At 37.8% G+C, this 20368-nt stretch overlaps 1 protein-coding gene across 2 annotated transcripts in view; it reads right to left on the bottom strand.

The window, feature by feature from the left end:
* Positions 1–20368, bottom strand: part of PRKN (parkin RBR E3 ubiquitin protein ligase) — a 685495-nt gene that overhangs the window by 102962 nt on the left and 562165 nt on the right. For both annotated transcript variants that reach the window (XM_063390620.1, XM_063390621.1), the window contains exon 9: positions 12691–12840. In XM_063390620.1, coding sequence (XP_063246690.1) covers positions 12691–12840 — 150 coding nt within the window. The remainder of the gene's footprint in view (positions 1–12690; positions 12841–20368) is intronic.

Raw genomic sequence — 20368 nt, 5'->3', positions numbered from 1 at the left:
TGCTTTTGTCTAGGGGACGTATTCCATAAAAATCTATCTCTAAAAGATTCAAAGGTTTTTTTATTTCAGGAGTTGACCACTGGTCAGTCATATGAAAGACTTTAAATACAGTTTTTTTCTGAAGCATAATGAAGGGGAACATGTTTGAATTACACTGATAACATTTTTGCAATTACAAAGCTTTAGCAAATGTTTTTAGGCAATTTGTTTCTGCCATGTGTCGCCTCTTCAGCAGGAATACTCTGCATGGGTTAAATGTTTTTTAATGCAGTTTTGAATACTTATGTATCACACTCTGAAAATAAAGACTGAACTATTCATTCCGTGAGGACTGAAATCATGCAAGAGATCTTTTGGTAATAATTAATGTCACACCCCACTGGGACAAACATTATTTGCATGGCTTATAGTAAAAACAATTCAAAAACACTAATGTGTTTCCCTGAACACTGAAAGCTTGTGATGCGTTTTATGAAAACACCACTGGTGAGAACCACAGCAGCATATAAAAGCTATTATTGCATTGTACATTTATTGTACAGTTTATTTCCTCTTTGATTTATTTAACTCACCAATTACCAGTTGTTGTCACTTGTCTCATAGCAGGATATGGTGGGTTTCTAGCTCAGAGCAATGCTACTGTTTGGCAGCCACATTTTTTTCCATCTCCAAATCCAAAACATTTTCCCAAATAATTTTAGTTAACTACCTCAGGCCCAGAAAAAGCTTCCTGTTAGTGTAAATAGATTTCAATATATGATGCCTGTAGATACTTGCAAACACAAAATTTGGTATCCAATCAATATAAATACACAAAGAAATTCTGCAATGACCAGAAACTCATGTAAATTATCATGCTCATGTGGCTAGGCCATCCTTTATACAATTGATGCTTATACTTTGTGAAGCTTTCACCCACGTGACAGACCACTCACTCTGTACACACCTGCAGTCATCCCCCTGCTCCTTTCACACCCGCCCACTGCAACTTCTACACACAGCTCCTGACACCATAGGATGGGGAGGGATATTAAAGATCACCGAGTTGCAATCCCCCTGCCATGGGCAAGGATGCTACCCCCAGTTCAGGTTACTGGAACCATCCCAATTCCGTGTTCATTTATACAAAGGTATGGCAGGCAGTTTCCCGTGATTCTGAATACGTGCAGCTAAGGCACACATACTCTCATCTATACTTTTATTCCTTTATACCAGAGCCACCCATCAAAGGATGTAATAAATCCTAGGTTTTCCTTATAGAATATGCATTTTCAGACTCTTCTTGGGATCTCTGGAGAACCCATCCCCCTTATTATCTGGTGTTCTCCAGCTCCACCTGCTTACTAGGGATCAAACAACCAACCAGAAGAGTGGTACTACCTCATACAAAGTCACAGCTCCTAGCAGAGGAGGCAAGTTAATGTTCCTGTGGTGTCCCTGCAGGCTGTTCCCACAAGATGGGGGAGCAACTCCTCACTCTTCGAGTCAAGTAAAAGTGACTCGGTGAGAGTTTTGAATAACCTTACTAATGAGTAAGTTCCTACCATGTCTTCTCAGCCCTCACCTTAAGGCTGCCCTCCCTTTCCTATTTACTCCTGCTCTCTCTCCAAGGGAGCTTGTGGATTTCACTTTGGATCTCTTGGTGATTTTTAAGTTTTCAGGTTTCTGATTTAGGTCAAATATCGCTGAAAGTCTGTGCCAACAACAGGTATATCCAACTATTCAACTATTTTGGTTTTTCAGAATGATATTGCTCAATGAGGTTTTAACATAAGTATCCTTACTATAAAAACTAAGGAATTTTAAAAAAGCGTATTTCAGAGATCTACAAGAGGTTCCCTAAATTAAACAAAGGAATAAAATTTACGTTAGCTTTAATATGAAGAGAAAAGTAAGTAGAAAACAAAGCTTTCTTTATAGATGAGAATGTTGTAGATCATGCCTCACGCAAATTTTTTATTTGCAGACTATATTGACTATATTTAATAACAAACACTGGCTTTAGACTGGTGGTCTGAAATCCAGTATTTTTTAATATAACTATTTCAGGTGTGCATAAGAGACGGATCAATGTCATTATTTGATTTTACACATGTGAACATTTTCACTGGCATAAAAAATGACAGAGGCACATACAAACCCTGCTACTGCTATTTGATATTTTTAAAAGGAAACAAGGCCCCGTTTTACCAGCCTGCTTTACTGCTCATTTAATTTAGTCTCAACAAGTGAGCCACCAGTCCCTTTAAGCTCTCTCTTTATCTCTTCATTTATTCCTTTTAAGTGTCAGTGGAATAGATTTGCTACATGGTAGTGATTGTCGGCCAATACAATGTGAGAACTTTTGGAAAAAATAAAATGAGTTGCATGAATTATTTATTTTTTCGGAAGTATAAGGATAAAATGGAGTTAACCGAGTCTTGGTTATCCACCCATGATTTTCTGCCCTTAGTCAAGGCCTCCATTCAAAGACATATTTTATTATCCTTATCAGAGTTTTTACTTCTCTCTCTCATGAGGCTTTTATGGGCACACACTGCATTGTGGTTTTCTATTATTTCCCACTGAATTACAAGTTGGTCACTGCTCTCCAAATCTGTGTCCTTGCTTTTCATTCAGAATGTTATTACTGTGTAAGGGATGTCTTTAATTTGGTAATTAGATTTTAATTTTATTTTATTTTCATTGTTTGCCCTTGACTTTGCAACATTTTCTTTACTCTCTTTTTATAGCTTAGTGACCTTAATACAATTGTTAAAGTTGAGATGCAACTTCTATTCTAAACTCACTTTCAGAAGCTTATAACTTTACCCAGATATTCTCTTTCAGGCTGAGTGCTTTTTATGCTTTCTTAGAAGAGGATTTTTTTGAAACTTCATAAGCATTATCTATTTGTTTTGAGTTATCAACTTAAAAGAAAGCAGTTTTGCAGCAATCAAGACAGTTTTCAGATGCCTTTTTTGACTCTGATAATTGAAAATCAGCTTTGTTTCAGCACTTCAAAATCAGCTTTGATTGTAGAATGGTGGCTTTACTATCTCTTTGAAATGGTTTTGAAATAATAAAGTTTTGCATGTGACATAATTATTAAATATTTTAATTAAATACTAATGGTGAGTGAATTGATCTCAGAATAACTCTGTTTGGCTTATTTTTTTTTTAAAGGCTATTAATTTTTGTATGAAAACTACATGTAGCTATACTTTAGATATTTTTAATGCCAATTTTACCCCACTCTTCATGGAGCATAACCCAAAGATATGGATTACAGTGTCCAGTCAATCTGGATTCCATACAGTACATAGAGGTAGTGTAACATGTGCAATGAAAAATAAACATTTCTCCTGTGCTGGTCAAATGACAAGGAGTAGCTTTGCTTCTTGCCACCAACATACTGCAGTAACTGTAATGTGTTTGAAAAAGCTTTACCTTGAAGATCCAGTGAGAAACCCTATATAACTGTAAACCCAAGAGGAGCACTGGGAAGCTTTACTTCCCAGTAAACTTGGGTTGCCATCACAAAAGAAATATTCTCCAGGAAGATGTCAATGCACAATACCATCCTTATGGTTATGCTTGTACTCTGTATTTTCTGTCAGCCCTTTTTTCATCACAAAGACTTTCATAGTCTAGGTAAGCTACATTTTATGCCCTCCACATGAAAATTGGTGTTGTGGTCTTGCAAAAATGAACCAAGAGTGTGGCTGACAACAGAGGTTTTATGCATTTGCAGAGTCAAAGTAAAGTTGAGAAAGACACTATTTGGGCATTTCTTTGATCAGCTATTAAAGAAATACAAAAACTTGCAAACATTTTAAATTGGGGGTATTCCTTTTAGCAAAAAGAAATGAGTCATTATTGGTAAGATCCAAACTGACACAAATTACTGTTCTTCTATGTTGTACTTACACCAAATAGACTTAAACCCCAAATCTCTATTACATTTTTTTACTCTGACATCCAACAACGTGAAGACTACAAGTGCCACAAAAGCAGTAGAAAGACATACTTTTTTTGGGACCTGTGTCAACTGCTCACTTCATGAATCTTGTGATTTACTTCTGACTTGGGCTACAGGCTAGAATTACGCTAGCCACATAATGAGGACAATTTTTTAGCATTCAGAACTTTGAATTTTTATCCTGGCTAAGCTAAAAATGCTTGTCAATAGATTCATTTTAATCAAAATCTTATTGTTCTGGTCCTAGCGCTTTACTCCATAATTTCTCCTTGATTAAGCACCTCCTGCTTTTTTACAATAATGTAATAATACAATCCAAAGTGTCTCAGGAGGCCTTCATATGAAACTTCATTTGAAAGGCAATAAATAGGCTTATTTGATTCATATTTATTTTGCTTTTCATTTATAAGTGATTTCCTGCATTCAGCCCGTGTTTCTCTTTCCTGTTCAAATACAGAAAATTTTTAGGAGATTGCTCAAATAAGCCTCTTGCACAATTAGAATCCTCCCCTTGGCTGCTGCCATTCTCAAGCAGCACATCCTGTCCTGATTGCATTATTGTTCCCTCTCCAGTGATTCACTGATAGATCTGTTTATTCATATCAAATCTTCCACTAGCACCTAGTTCTGATAATTTACAAATTCATTCATTCTTGTCTTACTGATTATGAAACTGTAGTCAGTATATGAACGATACAAGCAAGAAAGCTCAGGCACCTCTTGTGGTCTGGGACAGGCTGTTATAAACCAGCACTTTTAAATCTGTTAGCTGAAGGAAATACAGGTTGATTTAAAATGGCTACACTTTTCTATCATGTGCAAAGTGTTTCTTTCTATCAAATACGGGAGAATAATCTTATCCTGTATGTCAGTGAAATATGAAGACAGAATACAGAGCTCTGTTCTTCATACATGCAGAATTAACTGGCAAATCCCATTAACACTTTATTTTTGCTTCTTTCTGATTTTTGCACTCCATGTCTTTTCTGATGGGTCACATGATAATACATTGTCCCCTGTCACACATATTTCTAGGCACTTCACTGAAGAGGAGAGGAGTAGTAAGAAAAAAGTCATTGCAACTTCTCTCCAGTCATAAACTTCCATTATGACTAAGACTAGATAGATTATGAGTTCATCTAATACAATCTCCTGAGCACCATAAGCCATTAAGCATCACCCATATACTGCTACATGGAGCCCAATTACTTTAATTAGACAAGAGCACTTCAGTCGTCAAGAGGCTAAACTGTGCTGTGCCACAGGCAAAGTCCAAAATAGACAAAGATGTCATCAAAGCCTGTAGGTTTTCAAATAACAAGGGATTTCTAGGTGAGAGAGGCCCCTTGAATTCCTGCAGATGGTATTTATCTCCTGCACCAACTCTGGCACAGAATATTCAAGTCTCTGACAATAAGCCCGGAGAGAAAATTTTGACTTTCCTTCAAATTCAGTGATCAATTTATCCTGACCTGAGCATGCCAGCATGATACACTCAATAGGTACCTAAACCCAGCAATCTCTCCAGAGAAGGTACTTTTTTTGGAGGTCTTTTCCCACATCTATGGGCTAAAAATCAATCTAGAGTAAGTTGTGGATTTTAAATTATGCACATTTTTGCATTGCATTTACTGTAAAATGCTGTTCTCTTTCCACAGGTGAAGAGAATGGAAGCCAAGGCATCTTTGGCTCTGGAATCTAAATAATGAACAACTGAAAAAATCAAGTGTTTGGTATCTTTAACATGAAAATCCCTAGCACCCTTCCAGGGGATTGCTTGATCTAACAGTTTACAAGGACTAAGAGTTAGCTGATAAATCCTAAAATCGACCACTGATGTGATTTTAAACCCACCTGCTATTTTTCTCAGCCCTCAATTTAAAATAAGTCTCAAATGCTTGCAAATTTAGCTCATTCCCATTTCAGACAAATTGGTTACATTGAGAGCATTTATCTTCTGCAAAACAATTGTTACAAATCCCAGTCTGAGCTGGTTTACATTCACAGACATCAGTTTTATCCCCTCTAGTTCCTAGATCTGTGTGTCCAGCTTTGACTTATCTTTACAAGCAAGAACTTAATTTTATCCTAGTTTTCTCTAATACAATTTTCCTGACTCAAATACAGTGTTATTCTTATATTTGTGTTGCAGAGAACATCATCTTCCATTGTCTTTTGGGTAACCACCTCTTTTCTCTGCTTCCTTGGTCCTGTCTTAGAACACATACACATAGATTTTAAATAGTTTTAAATTTTACCAGGTAGGCCATAGAGTAATAAGTCAAGCAAAAACAACTGAAGACACCGCACTTTCAATTTGCAATGTGTAAGTACAAAGCCATTTTCCAGATGTCTGCATGATGCAGAAGTCAGGTAAAAGATATACCCTATATAATCAAGCGTTACAGAATTTTATCACATGATAAGAGTCATCCCACAATATTCTGGACATCTAGCAGATGAAACTAATGAAATCTCAGAATTTCATTTCACATAGAATAGAAGAGTCTCTCATATTTTTTAACTGTATTTTTCTAGCTAGTATTTCATGATTTGGGATGTAAAGAAAAAGGCAGTTATTCTTCCACTATTAAACCAAGTGCAAGTAGTTGATTTGTTTTATGTATAAAAAGTATTTATTTTTCTTTTGCTAGTCGTGTGAAATAATGCAATCCATACTATTAAAAATTGAAACATTCTCTGGATTGCTTTATCTGCTCACTGCTAACAGCTGAGTTTCATATCAGTCACCAGATCAATGAACTGCCCTGAGCTGCAAGACATGGGCAACGGGAATAATGCACCTGGTCAGCAATACATGGCTGGGTAATTCACAGTGCAGTTCTGGGGTAAACACTTCATTAAAACATTAACATTCTACCACATCCTAAAAAGCCCCATGCTTTCACAGTTAATTTTAACCTATGTAAAACAGTACCAAAAAAAACCTCCCACAAATCCAAAAAGAATTCTGGTCAGCCTGTCATATTTTAGCAATTGAACAACTTGCTCAGCTGCTGAAGCATAATGTGTCAACAAGATGGAATTCCACTTTCTACAGGCTTGAGTGCCCACTCAATAGAAGAAAGCAATACATGATTACTGCTTAGAGCTTGTGGCGCAGTGCTAGCAACTCAACATGTAGCAATAATAGAAAATGTCTGTCTCATTTTCATTCCCCATGAAAACACTCCCTATACAATATTATGAAACACTCCTGCTGTGAGCTGGTTTCTTAATCGCAGCAACATCTTCAGCTATTACCTTTTGCATCGTCACACCTTTTGGGTGAATTCTCTTAAAAGCAAAAATTTAATGACTTATGGAACAAGGACAGATATCTGAAATGTAATAATAATAACAAGGAGTAACCCTTCAATTTTGTGATGGCTGCTAGATAGCAGCAATCTCCTATTTCCATTTTTGTGTTCTGCAAATGACATAAAGGTCTCAAGGTCTTTTGTTTTTCTGAATTATTCCTCTGTTTTTCAAAACCATGAAGCCTCTATTTTCTGCTTCAACTTCCATTCCCATCTTAAAACTAAGGGAAAAATTCAGATCACTGTACACACAGCCTTTCTTCACCCATGATCTTTTATTCATCTGATTATAAAATTGAAAAGATTTTTTCAGTACCTTCAAAAGTTGTCTTGAATTACCACTACTCACCTTGACTATCTTTATATCTCAAATTATTTTAGAAGTTGCCTATTTTCTCTTTATGTACATTGAAAATTCCCCTGGTACTGCTAAGAAAGAAACAAAGTACATGTTCTGAACCAGACACTTATAGCTACAACTTTGTTTGAAAATAAAGACTTCGAGGTTAGTCAGACTTTTTAACATTTTGATAATAACATAATAAAAACAGATTCGAGAGGAGAGGAATTAGAGAAAGTCCATGTTGATAATGAAAATGCATTGCATTAAAACTGAACTTTGCAATAAAAGACTTCCAACTTCCAGATGTGGAAACTGCTTTTTACTTCAAAACCACTTGTGCACTTTTACATATATGAAACAGTCTTTGCAAGCTGGTTCTGATGCTAAAGGAAGTATAGGCACATTCACATAGCACTTCAACTAACATATAAAAGCCTAAATTAAACAACCCTGCTCCAGAAGTTTAGAAGGACATACACAACTAACAACATCAGCATTTGAATTATCAGAATTGAGTGGATAAGAACTGGTTGCTCAGAATTTTTATAATTCAGATTTGTCTCCTCAAAACAAGAGATTTTCCCCAGCAGTTTGGGGTTTGCCTACACACATATCCCCGGGTTTAACAAAGTTGTTACTGAAGATGTAACGCGTCTCCTAGGATGTGCATGAACACATGATGATGAATCACAAAAACCCCCAACTTCGCAAACAACAGGAATATGTATTGCACTTCTCATGTAACTATTTTAGTGTCCTCTATTCTATTAAGCTTACTGAAAAGGCAGACAATTATTAATCTCACAAATATGGTGCAATTGCTTTTGACATATGCTTCCTTAGCCATGGAAGAAGAATGCAAGAAGAAATCAATGAGAAAAAATTGCTGGGTAGAGTGAAATTGCCTTAGGGATTTTGTTTTATGTAATACAACAGCCTAGGAATTCTATTTATAAGGAAGACACGATATTTATATCTATTGATTCTTTTCAGGGACCTCTTGTAGTCTGCAGCCGTAAAATTTCACCTGTGATGATGATGGGAACACATCTCTTGATGTTCTTCAATGCACTGTGTTTATGAGACAGTAAATATGGCGTAAAAGGGATGAAATAACCCCAAATTTTGTGCTCCCTTTGCAAAATTCTAAAATATACTTCATCATTGCACATTTAATGCACTACATTTGAGTACTCACTTGCACATTGGAGTTTCACATTAGAAGATCTCAAAGAAGAACAATAAAAACATCAATTAGGACAGCTTATTCCTAAGATCTTTTAAATTGTCACCAAGACCTCAGTGTAGTTTTGAGTGGTCTCAGGACCTCAATGGACCTTCAAGAGTCAGGTCTCCTAGCCAGGGATTATCAACACAATATGTCAATCTGTGGCAATATATCCCTCTTCGTGCTTATATATGCTGTGCTAGGAATGAATAAACTCAAGGGGAAAAGACCAGCAGAGGCTCTGTCTCCACTATCTAGTGTCTCCCTTCTCACCCCATTTCAAGGGATAGGTCAACTGATACTGCATGCTGCAAAACATTTACCCTTGTTGCTGCACAACACACCATTGTGGAGCAGAACCTGGGATGCAGTCACACATCAGCCAGTTATAACCCCACTGAAGGATACTGACAGGGAATGTTTTGCTAGGCAGCTGAGCTTTATGTGTAGAAACCAAGGCACAATTTGTAACAAACAAGCTGTATAGTCCCTTTTGAAGAGCCATTCTAACCTGTTTTTAACTCCAAGCTTCTTTAATGCATAGTAAATAATATGCCAGTATAATATAAAACAAGACAAAAATGTTTTATTCATAAAGCTTTTGTATGTCTTGTTTACCACAGCTTTTCCTGTACCTAGGCCAGCTGGTACAATATGTACTATCTACTATGTTTTGTTGCTGTTTTCTAGTATTAAATATGTCAAGATTTTATAGCTGAGCAATAGAAGTTAGTAACATAAGTCTGAGGCATAATAATGAAGGTAGAATAGTGTATAATGGTAATATCTTAGTAAATCAATTAATAAGTTTATGGCTAATAAAAAATATGAAAGGTTAGACATTAGTAGAGTCAATTAGTGGTAACACAACATGGCTTTAGGTGAGGACTATCCATAATCATTAAAAGGATATCTGCATACTCCTAGTCAGTCAAATAAACCTTTTGTATTTTTTTTTCTGAAAGCCTGAATAGACAGCAGTGTCTGACTGCAGACAGTACATATGGGGATGCTTACATTTAAACCTCTTTCCTCATCTTTTTGGTACAGTTCTGTAAAGGCATTTACCAGACTGTTTCTAGGCCCTGCAGGTTGCTATTTCCAAATTTCCTGAGACAATGAAAAATCCATCTTTTAACTTTACCAAAAGCCCTTTTAACAAATGATGAGCACTTTCCTGGAGATTCACATTGGCCCTTGATACTAATGGCAGTTCCTCTGCAAAAAGAGATTCTAGTTTCTCATTTCACATGGAGTAAGAAACCGAGGAATCCAAAATGTCTGCATCCTAGCCTGGCTCAGTCACCTGTTCATTTTTCATTATTCCTTTGGTTTTGGTCATAGTCCTTATAGATTTGGGACTGCCTCCCAGAGTTATCTCTCTGAATACTGCAATATTTATTTTGCCTCATTCCCTGGTGGCTAGCTTATTCTCTTTTTGGTTCCTTTACTTTTCTAAAATGGCTGCTGAAACCTCTTCTCACTCACTGTCTCGACTTTCTCTTGACCATGTGGCCTCCCTCTCTCCCCTGAGTCATCTCATCAGCAAATCAAAATCCTCAGCTACTTGACACTTGTTAGCTACCCTAAGATGCCAATTCAGACCTGAACAATCCTTTTGTTCTGTTCAATAGGCAACCATTTCTCTGCAAGGGCTTTTGTGTGAATAACAGACCAGTGATGTTAGATATAACTTCTGCTGTTATCAGCATGCACTTTAACCAAAGACAGACACCCAAAAGGGACTCCACACGACTGAAGGACAGCTTAAAGAATGATGTAGATATTCATGAAGAATCTACAGATTCACACTACTTTCCTTATTTCTTTACTTACCAGCTTCAGCAAGGAATGTATTTCTAATCTAAGCTGTACAGTTTAAGTGTTGCAAGACATCTTTTGCAGTCTTTTTTTGGATGGATAATAGGGACATTCTTCATCTTGGGCCTTTCTTAGAGCTTGTAAATCATGTATACACTCATGAGCGAATGTTGAGCTCTAAAATGGATCTTCCTGGATTCCATGAAAATTAGTTGAAGGCCTTTGCACTGAAAAAGGTCAGGTTTTGACTGGGAAAAACCACATCATAGTTTAAGAATAGAAAACACTTAAAATGACTTCATAAAACAGAGTAAAAATAAATAGCTTTTCTAACTGTCTTGGTGTCCTTGGAGGTGGATCTTTACCTTCAGCCAACTTTATCATCTGCATCTGACTTCACTACTAGGATCCTCACCACAGGAAGTCTGACAAATCCTCCTTGAGGTTACCACTTTTTACCATGCAAACAAAGATTCAAAGGCATATATTTTCGCTCTGATCCATTATGGAGTCTGAGGAAGGACCTTAATGTTACTAAAGTCTGGCTTCCAGACCAGCCTCCTGCTTCTCATTTAAGCCTCAGTGAATTGTACCCTGTAACGTTCAAGACGTCACATAACTCAAAACAAAGGGTGAGCTTGCACTCAAGGCTGCAGATCGGATCACTACCGAGCACAGCGCGGAGTCCTTAGCAGGAAACAGAGCAGTTTGCTAAACCAGGCAGTGTATCAATCCTTTATGCTATGTACGCTTTATTTACAGGGCATTTGCAGATTCAGAATGATGATGAATGAAGCTGCAAAATAGAGATGATTTTCACCACTTCTAGGCAGAGGCCTGAATAAAAATTATGTGTGATTTTATCTTTTTTAACCAATCCCTAATAGTTCGGAGGCATTCTCTTTTGTTTGTGCAGTCATGTTTCTTATTACTTTCCCAGTTTCTGCTTTATTTTATAGCCCCATGTCTGCTCAGTGAATTTGGGCAGTATTCTGTTGTCCATGCACCACTGCATGGACAGATAGGAAGTCTTACCAAGGTTGACAGATGCTAACCTACTCGAAGAAGACAAGTTACTATGACTTCCTAGTTCAGCAAACTGTTATTCTTCCACAGTATCAGTTTGGGCAACATCAAAACTGCAATAAAAAGTGCATTTTCCACAAGAAAGACAGAAGAAAGAGCATCCTAGTATTTTACAAATATAGCTATTTTATCTTCTCTCATAATGTTAGTGGAATTTTGCCATAATGCCAACTGTGGAAAGAGTCACATACTGCAAACACCAGTTAGTCACTCTGACTGAACATTTAATAGGTTCTTTTATATTTAGATTCATCTCTATGTACATCGATTTCCTCCAAAGCTTGATTCTTCTAAAGTACTTGCTTTTTCTACTGTCAAAAATGTCGATCGCCCATATGATGTGATCTCTTAGCAAAAGTGTTTACAAGTTTCACCTGATTTTGATTTTCATAAATCCACCATTAATTGTTTATTCCCCTTGTTTAAAAGCAATTTTTATGAGTAAACAAAAATATTTCTACGTTTCTTTTCATCATGTATTTTAACGTGCACAAGCAATGTCACTACACTGTCATGATCAGGCTACTCTATCTCTCCTTTTTCTGTAAAAAAATTAATATGATAATGAATGGTTTGCTCAAGATTCTGTTCATTTTTGCTAAGCTCTGGCAGAAGAAAGTCAGAGTGCTTTTGGATTTTCATTTGCACAGTTCAGTTTCTTACTGTAACTACTCAGCAACTTCTTAAACCAAATAAAGCAAAGAATTACGGAATGGACACATTCTACTTGATGAAGTCATCATTCCTAAGCGATTGTGCTATATTTAAATTGTTTACTGAGCTGCATTATCCCACTCTGGTGTGAAGGGCAATTCAAAGTCACTGACGGAAAAGGTAAAAAAGCCCACCACATTTTCCCCCTTTGCCACAGCGTTGGTTTTACAGTATCAATTATTTCCCACACCGCTAGAAGGGAAATGTGGGTTCTTACCCCACAGCCGATGCCGTTGCCTGGTTCACAGATGATCCTCCTCAGCCCTGGCTCGGGGAGCAGTCCTGCCCCACAGCCGGGGGTCGGGCACAGCACTCCTCCCATCTGCAGCACGCACTCCTCGGCCCCGTAGCGCTGGTAGCGGTTGTACTACAACACAACGCAACAACACGCCGGAGTTAAACTCCTAGCAGCACGCAAAAGAAAGTCCCAGATCTTTGAGTTTGACTTGCGGTTTGACACATCATCCAGTCAATTGTTCAGGTTATTTGTCAGAAAGCTAAAACTTTACTGTATTATTAAATGGGGTGTCACTCTGCTCCAGCTCACATCATGTGCATCGTTTTCTGGCTCACAGCCATTTTCACCACCAGAATACTGTGTGGGATATTAAAATCGAGAAAACAGCAGACTGTTTCTGTAAATAACTCTAAGTACACTTATATTAATATTAAAATTATTGTAAACATCATAAAAATAGTCCACCAGAGAAATGATAAATGCTGTATACAGATTGAAGAGAACACACAAACACCCCCCCTTCAGGGATCTATAGCTAGAAGTAGTGTAATGTTTTAGACCTTAAGGGCTGTAAAAATTTGCCTAGGCAACTTTATTTTAAAAGCAAGATGATCATTAAACTGATCAGCAGAATAACTCTCTTATATGCGTTCATTTCAATGCCATGTATAATCTTTTCCTGTGTCTCCCATGAAATTTTCTTAAGTTTTTTCACTTTTCATTTAATGCCATCCTGATAGCCTAAAAGGCCATGGAAATTCCTTAACTTTAATGATGGAGACACTGACACACAGCAATATTAAGCTCAGTGTACGCTCACTGAAAAAAAGGCCTGCTCTAAAATGACTGATGTCACTGCAATAACTTTCCATGTCTAATTTACCCTGCTTTCAGCCAAAGACAAGCTGAGCTAGTACAAATCATGCTGTGCACATGTAAATCACATTCACTCTAGGGTTCTGTGTTGGTGCAGTTCCACACCAGTGGCTGTATAACCACTGTAAAGGAGGCTTCAGATTCACCTATAAATCTGCTCTATTGTGGAGGGAAATAAATGAAAGCATTTGGTCCTAACAGCCCCAAAGAAAACAGGCAAATCCAAAAGGCCAAAGAGGAAGGGAGTAGGTATGAATTTTCTCTGTGAGCAGACTTTATGGTGTGCTAAAGAAACAAAACAGAGCTTTATGTTACAGCACTCATAGCAGTATTTAGTGCTTCATAAGATTTTATCCCATAATGGCTCATGAGAATCCTGTTCCTTTTTTTGGGAGGATAGCAAACAAACAATTCTTTCTTCAATCCACACCCCTCTCCAAAGAAATCTTTCAAGGAAAATGGAAGCTTTAGGACCAAAACCTCATGCATACAGCATACAAAAAAGAATTTTAAATTACAAAGAAGGCTCTAATACACGTCTTTTGAGTACATTTCAGAAGATTTTCCTGCAAATGCTGTCACAACATATCTTGTTAAACTGGCTTCTTAAAATAACATTACAGTCTCTAAAAGACTATAACATAGAAACACAAAAGTTTTCATCACAGAAAATAAAATCAATCCAAACTTAAAGTATCCAACTTTGTTAATTAATGAAAAACCCAAACAACCTCTGAAAAGAAAAGCAAAATCTAAAAGGAGAAAAACCTTCAAAAATATCTTTCAGTATAAGAATAACAGCCACAAATTCTGACTTATGAATCTTGTATTTGGAAAATAATAGTATTTTGAGAAATGTGCAAGACATGTCTGCAAAATCTCCTTGAATGTGGGGGCTCAAGAAGTCAACTGGTGTTTTCCTGTGCTATTATTGTGCTTGAACCCAGAGTCATTTGGCTGGCCTTTATAGAAATATAGGTAAGCATGGCTCCAGAACTCTCCAGTAGCCTAATTTTTCTTCAGGGCACAGACTGGACCTGAAGGTGAGGATGGTGATTATCTTACCTTGTTAAGAGGCAACTTTGTGCTGCATGTGGCATTTTTAATAGCTTCTCATTATGAAGGCAAACACCAGTGACACTGTAGCTGAGATTCTGTCAGCATTTACACTAAAAATCCTCAGCAGAAAAAACAGGAATATTCTTTCCAGCCATTAACTTAACCTAAAAGAGCATGAAGATTCCTTTCCTTTCCTTTCCTTTCCTTTCCTTTCCTTTCCTTTCCTTTCCTTTCCTTTCCTTCCCTTCCCTTCCCTTCCCTTCCCTTCCCTTCCCTTCCCTTCCCTTCCCTTCCCTTCCCTTCCCTTCCCTTCCCTTCCCTTCCCTTCCCTTCCCTTCCCTTCCCTTCCCTTCCCTTCCCTTCCCTTCCCTTCCCTTCCCTTCCCTTCCCTTCCCTTCCCTTCCCTTCCCTTCCCTTCCCTTCCCTTCCCTTCCCTTCCCTTCCCTTCCCTTCCCTTCCCTTCCCTTCCCTTCCCTTCCCTTCCCTTCCCTTCCCTTCCCTTCCCTTCCCTTCCCTTCCCTTCCCTTCCCTTCCCTTCCCTTCCCTTCCCTTCCCTTCCCTTCCCTCCCCTCCCCTCCCCTCCCCTCCCTTTCCCTTTCCCTTTCCCTTTCCCTTTCCCTTTCCCTTTCCCTTTCCCTTTCCCTTTCCCTTTCCCTTTCCCTTTCCCTTTCCCTTTCCCTTTCCCTTTCCCTTTCCCTTTCCCTTTCCCTTTCCCTTTCCCTTTCCCTTTCCCTTTCCCTTTCCCTTTCCCTTTCCCTTTCCCTTTCCCTTTCCCTTTCCCTTTCCCTTTCCCTTTCCCTTTCCCTTTCCCTTTCCCTTTCCCTTTCCCTTTCCCTTTCCCTTTCCCTTTCCCTTTCCCCTCCCCTCCCCTCCCCTCCCCTCCCCTCCCCTCCCCTCCCCTCCCCTCCCCTCCCCTCCCCTCCCCTCCCCTCCCCTCCCCTCCTCTCCTTTTATTTTTATTTTTATTTTTATTTTTATTTTTATTTTTATTTTTATTTTTATTTTTATGATACAGCATGTAAATGTTCAGTTTACCTACTGGCAAGGTGGACAGCAACATCATTTTCTGTCCAACAAATCTGACATTTTTTACTGGTTCAGCACAGGACTCATGCCAAATCAGTATAGCACTCTCACCACTGATTTTCACACTACAAGAGCCAAAAAAAAAAAAAGATCCAGAAATGATCCTGCTAAATTCATTTGCATATCTTGATATCTAGTTACCAGCCTGTTTCCACCTTCAAAGTTTAGGTACATTTATGTCATTTTCCAATTTCTTTTTCGTTGTGTCCTGCTCAACTAAAACACAGCAACAAAATGAAATACAAAGTAGCAGAACACATTTAGTGCCATAACGCAATCTACACAATATATATCGATTTATGTTCTTTATTCAGTGGCCTGAAACAAAATGACTCACTTTACATTAAAGGTGAATTTATAAAAAACTTGTGAAGGACCAAAACTATTATCCTGAATTATTAATTAATTATTTGCATATAGTGACAGACCATATCTATGAGAGACATTTTTTCCTGTCACCACAGCCATACATATCAAACTGGACTCATGTAATCGACATGCATTAAGCAAGTCAATTTTCAAGAGCCCTTAAATGTCTTTGGAACCCATGATGTGTTTTTGATCATGTCTGGATGGGATATTTAAGGATCTTACAGCACACAACACCCACTGGTTTACTTTGCCTCTTAACTGGAGACCTAAAGTAGAATTCATTTAATTAAGTTTGAATTTCCACAGTGATGATGACTATAATTGCACTGGTTGTTTAGATTTCTTTTATAATTAACAGGAGAGATGGGATGCAACTCATCTTTACTCCTTAGATTTGTACATCTTAAATAAGAACTGAGCCCTCAAGTGCCCTGTTTTTTAAAAATAATGAGAGAATTGACAACTTCCTAGATAATGGCACCTGAAATTAGGTGACTCTTACAATAGCTGCTTTAGTTCCAATAATTCTGATCCTAACTCACCTGCCCTAAGCTATTTTTAAAACCAAGGTTGAGGTATCTAGGTAGCTTAGACTGTGAACCACCTCATAGAATTTTAGCTCATCTAAAATTAAACATTTAGCCTAAACAAGGCTCCAAGTGAATGAGAAGAAATACAATCTCAAGGAGGGCACTTATCCTGACTTAAGTATGATGTCTAAGATAGGTAAGATCAATGGAAGTGCTCTGGAAAAAGCTGAGAGAACTAACTTAGTCTAGGTATCTAACACGTAAAGAGCTGTCATTGAAAGATGAATCTAGCTCTTCTGTCCATCCAAAGTATTTCACAGTATCTATTACTCAATTTTTGTCAGTGTGTATTCTATTTAGAGATGCACTCATCATGTGTAAAGTTGTTCTGCACGCTACAAGGAGGAAAGTATCTCCAATTATTTTTAGGAAAAGCCTCTCACAAAGTATAATAAATGGGAAACTTGATGGAACTGGTATTCATGGCACTTGATTTCATTCCTGGCAGCAGTACAGCCTTCCTGTGGCTTTCATGTAAATCATTTAATCTATGCTCCTCATCAGTTCCCCGTTTGTAAAGAGGAAGAGTGATACTTGCTGATTTCAATGTAATGTTAAGAGGCAAAATCCATTAATAGTCATGAGAACGTCAAATACTATGGTAATGAGTGGCACAAAATTACACAGAAATCACCACCCTCTACTGCTGCTACAAAGCAGCTTCTGGCCAAAGCATGTCAGGCATCTACGTGCTACTGTAATAAAGTCCTCAGAAATACAGGTTGGTAAATAGTTGCTGGATTCCCCCAGAACCATATATTTAGATGCCTATTTGGGAAAAAACCCCCAAAGCTTCATAAATACAATTTATTCTAACACATTGGTGCTAAGACAGCTAAAGGTATCGAAGAAAGTAGCTGTAAAACGTTCTGTTTGCTCTCTGCAAATTAGAAAACTGCATCCATTTGTGAACCTTCCCCTCGAATTGTGAATTGTTCCATTCAGCCCAAATCTATGCTTTTCAGGGAATAAAATTTGGAGTGGAAAAAGCTCTACTTATAAGCTCTACTTATGGTATTTGGAGCATGAATGAAGTTCTTTTGTGCAATCTTTGTAGAGCTTGTCAGGGCCTTCAGTTTATAAATTACAGTATGACATAGACATGGAGGCTGGATAATTGTAACCATTTATTCCTTGCTCTCCGCTTTCCAGGTTGAGATGGTTTCCCTTGAGTCTTAGAACGATACTGGGTTTTCAAGCAGTGGAAATTCAATCATTTGATGTTGTAAATCAAGGGTAACATAAATGAAATCTCTGGGCTGACATGGGAATAACAGATTAACTACAGTTACATTGAGATTCAGATGCCAAAACGAAACTGAAATGCTCCTGGATGCACAAAACTCCTGCAAAACACATTTCATGAACACAGTGATTCCTGGCCATGTCAATTAATTTACAAATTATGATTTAATATCATAGAATTATAGAATGGTTTAAGTTGGAAGGAATCTTAAAGGTCATTTATTCCAATCCCCCTGCCACAGCATGTATGCCTTGAGCCATTTTAATTTTGCTTTTACAATTTGAGTATTGTTTTCTTCATTTTCCCTCCCCTCTCCCCCCTTCTAAAAGCATCTGCTCAGTAGCAGCCTTGCAGACAACTTTGCACAAAAGTATAACAGTAGATGTAAAGCCCAAATCTCTGAAATGTAATTCAATTACTTGTTTCTTTAACTGCATGTAAAAGTCTCAGAGGAAAGCAAATCTGCTTTCTGGAGTCAGATTATTTTTACTGCTCCTATAAATCAAATAACCATCTGTGTGTTTCAAAATTAGATTGTGGAGACTATTGGTCCATAATGTAGACTAAAGCACTTTATTTATATGTATTATGCACGTACAAAAACGGCAAGAATTAGTTCCATAATGTAATTAGGCAACTTACAGTACAAAACCAGTGGCACTCCTTAGACTAGTAAAAATACTTACAAATGTGTCATCTAAAATACAGATTAAAAAGTGATGGACTGACATGACTCTCCATGGAGCACCTCTAATTTATTTTTCCTTAGTTTTTGGGCTTCTCTGATGGCCCCTGGTCAGCAAGAGCAAGTTCAGAGCATCAGGTCCTTGTTACCACAGAAGCACCCAAGGAGACAAGAAAGATGACCAACCACCTCTAGAGGGCTGGAATTTGCCTGACTGGAGAGTCATGGCAAACTGGGTAAGGCAGTAGTTTGAAGAAAATATTTAGATAAGAAACCTCTAACCAGACCAAAGCACCACAACTCACAGACAAAACTAAACTGGGGTAGAGATGAGGAGGAAAAAAGAAAGATTGCAGTTAACAGAGTGATATGAAAGCAAGCACCAGGTGATGAACATGAAAAGAGAAAGTACAGAACAGAGGATACTGGAGCAGGTTGTATTTGAGATCAAAATGAATATATGAGGGGCAAAATGATACAATGAAGAAAGGGGACTGAGTACAACGTATGGGTTAGCACTGTATTTACAAACTACTGGAAGTTTGTGATCTTCCAGCAGGTATTTGGGGGATCAGTCTGAACAGACTGAATGCCAGAGATAAACCTTTGGTTTCTTCTGACCCTTGTGGAGTTCAAATGCACATTCCTCTTCCTGCTACAAGGGACAGCCATCAAGGCTATAATTGATGCAAGGAAATCTGTTCAGCTGATGCTGTTGCAAACTGTGGAACTGAGTTTCAGTGCAGTAGATACTGGCTCCCAATTCCCAGGTCACAACAGTGAACACATGCATATTTCCTAAAAGCTCATCAAAGCTATCCAAGGGAGGGAAGGAGTCCTAACTTCCACATGCACCTGAGATCCTGAACACTGGGGTTCAAACCTTCCCTGTGAATTAAATAAAAGCTGGGTGGAAGAGAAATTTTAATTCTGTACAAAAATTCCATATAAAATGACACACTTTTTTTGGTTTTGACAGAAAAAAAATTCTTTCAAATTAGTTTTGACTAAGTACTTTCTACTTTCTTTGTCTTCATTCTTTATTTCAGCTGTTGAACCAAAACTAAGCGACTTTTACTAGCCTAATGTACAATTAGTTCAAAAAGTGTAAGAATGTTGAGATATCCTGCTTATGACAAGAACTTAAAGGCTAAAGTTATGACAATCCAGAAATGATAAAACAGAGGAATTCACATGAATCCCAATTACCTCTGACTGAGGGAAGAAGGTGGTTAGGAGACATTCCAGGCAGGCACAGCCTGGAAGAGGCAAGAGAGGCATATCACTAGTGTCATATGAAGTTGCAAGACTATAAAGTTTGTTGTGACATTCCAGCCATTAAAAAAAAAGGTGGTGTAAAGAGGATAAAAGGTTAAATGCAGTAGCTCAGTCTTAGAGAGCAAGTGACAGGACTGCGGTGACAAATCCAAAAGGTGAGCCAAATGAGATGGAGAGAAAAAAGAGATGTAAAAACGGCAGGAACTGAGATGTGTGTAGATATCACTTACACTGAACAGTAGCTGAAGCCAGGGGACTGGGTGGGAAGCAGCAGAGGTGTAAGAAACTACACTTGTAAAGATAAAGGTTCTAGAATACCAAAAAAATAGCTTTGGCTTAATAATTATGAAGTGGAGATATCATTCAGTGAAAATTTATTTTGTTCTTTAATTGATTAGAATTACTGAGATGTAGCTTAGATTTTTTCCAAGTCAAGTTATAAAAAAGTCTTAACCCAGAAATACT

This window comes from Prinia subflava, chromosome 2 (genome assembly GCF_021018805.1).
Source record: "Prinia subflava isolate CZ2003 ecotype Zambia chromosome 2, Cam_Psub_1.2, whole genome shotgun sequence".
NCBI classification, from domain to species: domain Eukaryota; kingdom Metazoa; phylum Chordata; class Aves; order Passeriformes; family Cisticolidae; genus Prinia; species Prinia subflava.
The sequence above is the reverse complement of the archived record's forward strand: the minus strand, read 5'-3'. Positions and strand labels throughout refer to the sequence as shown.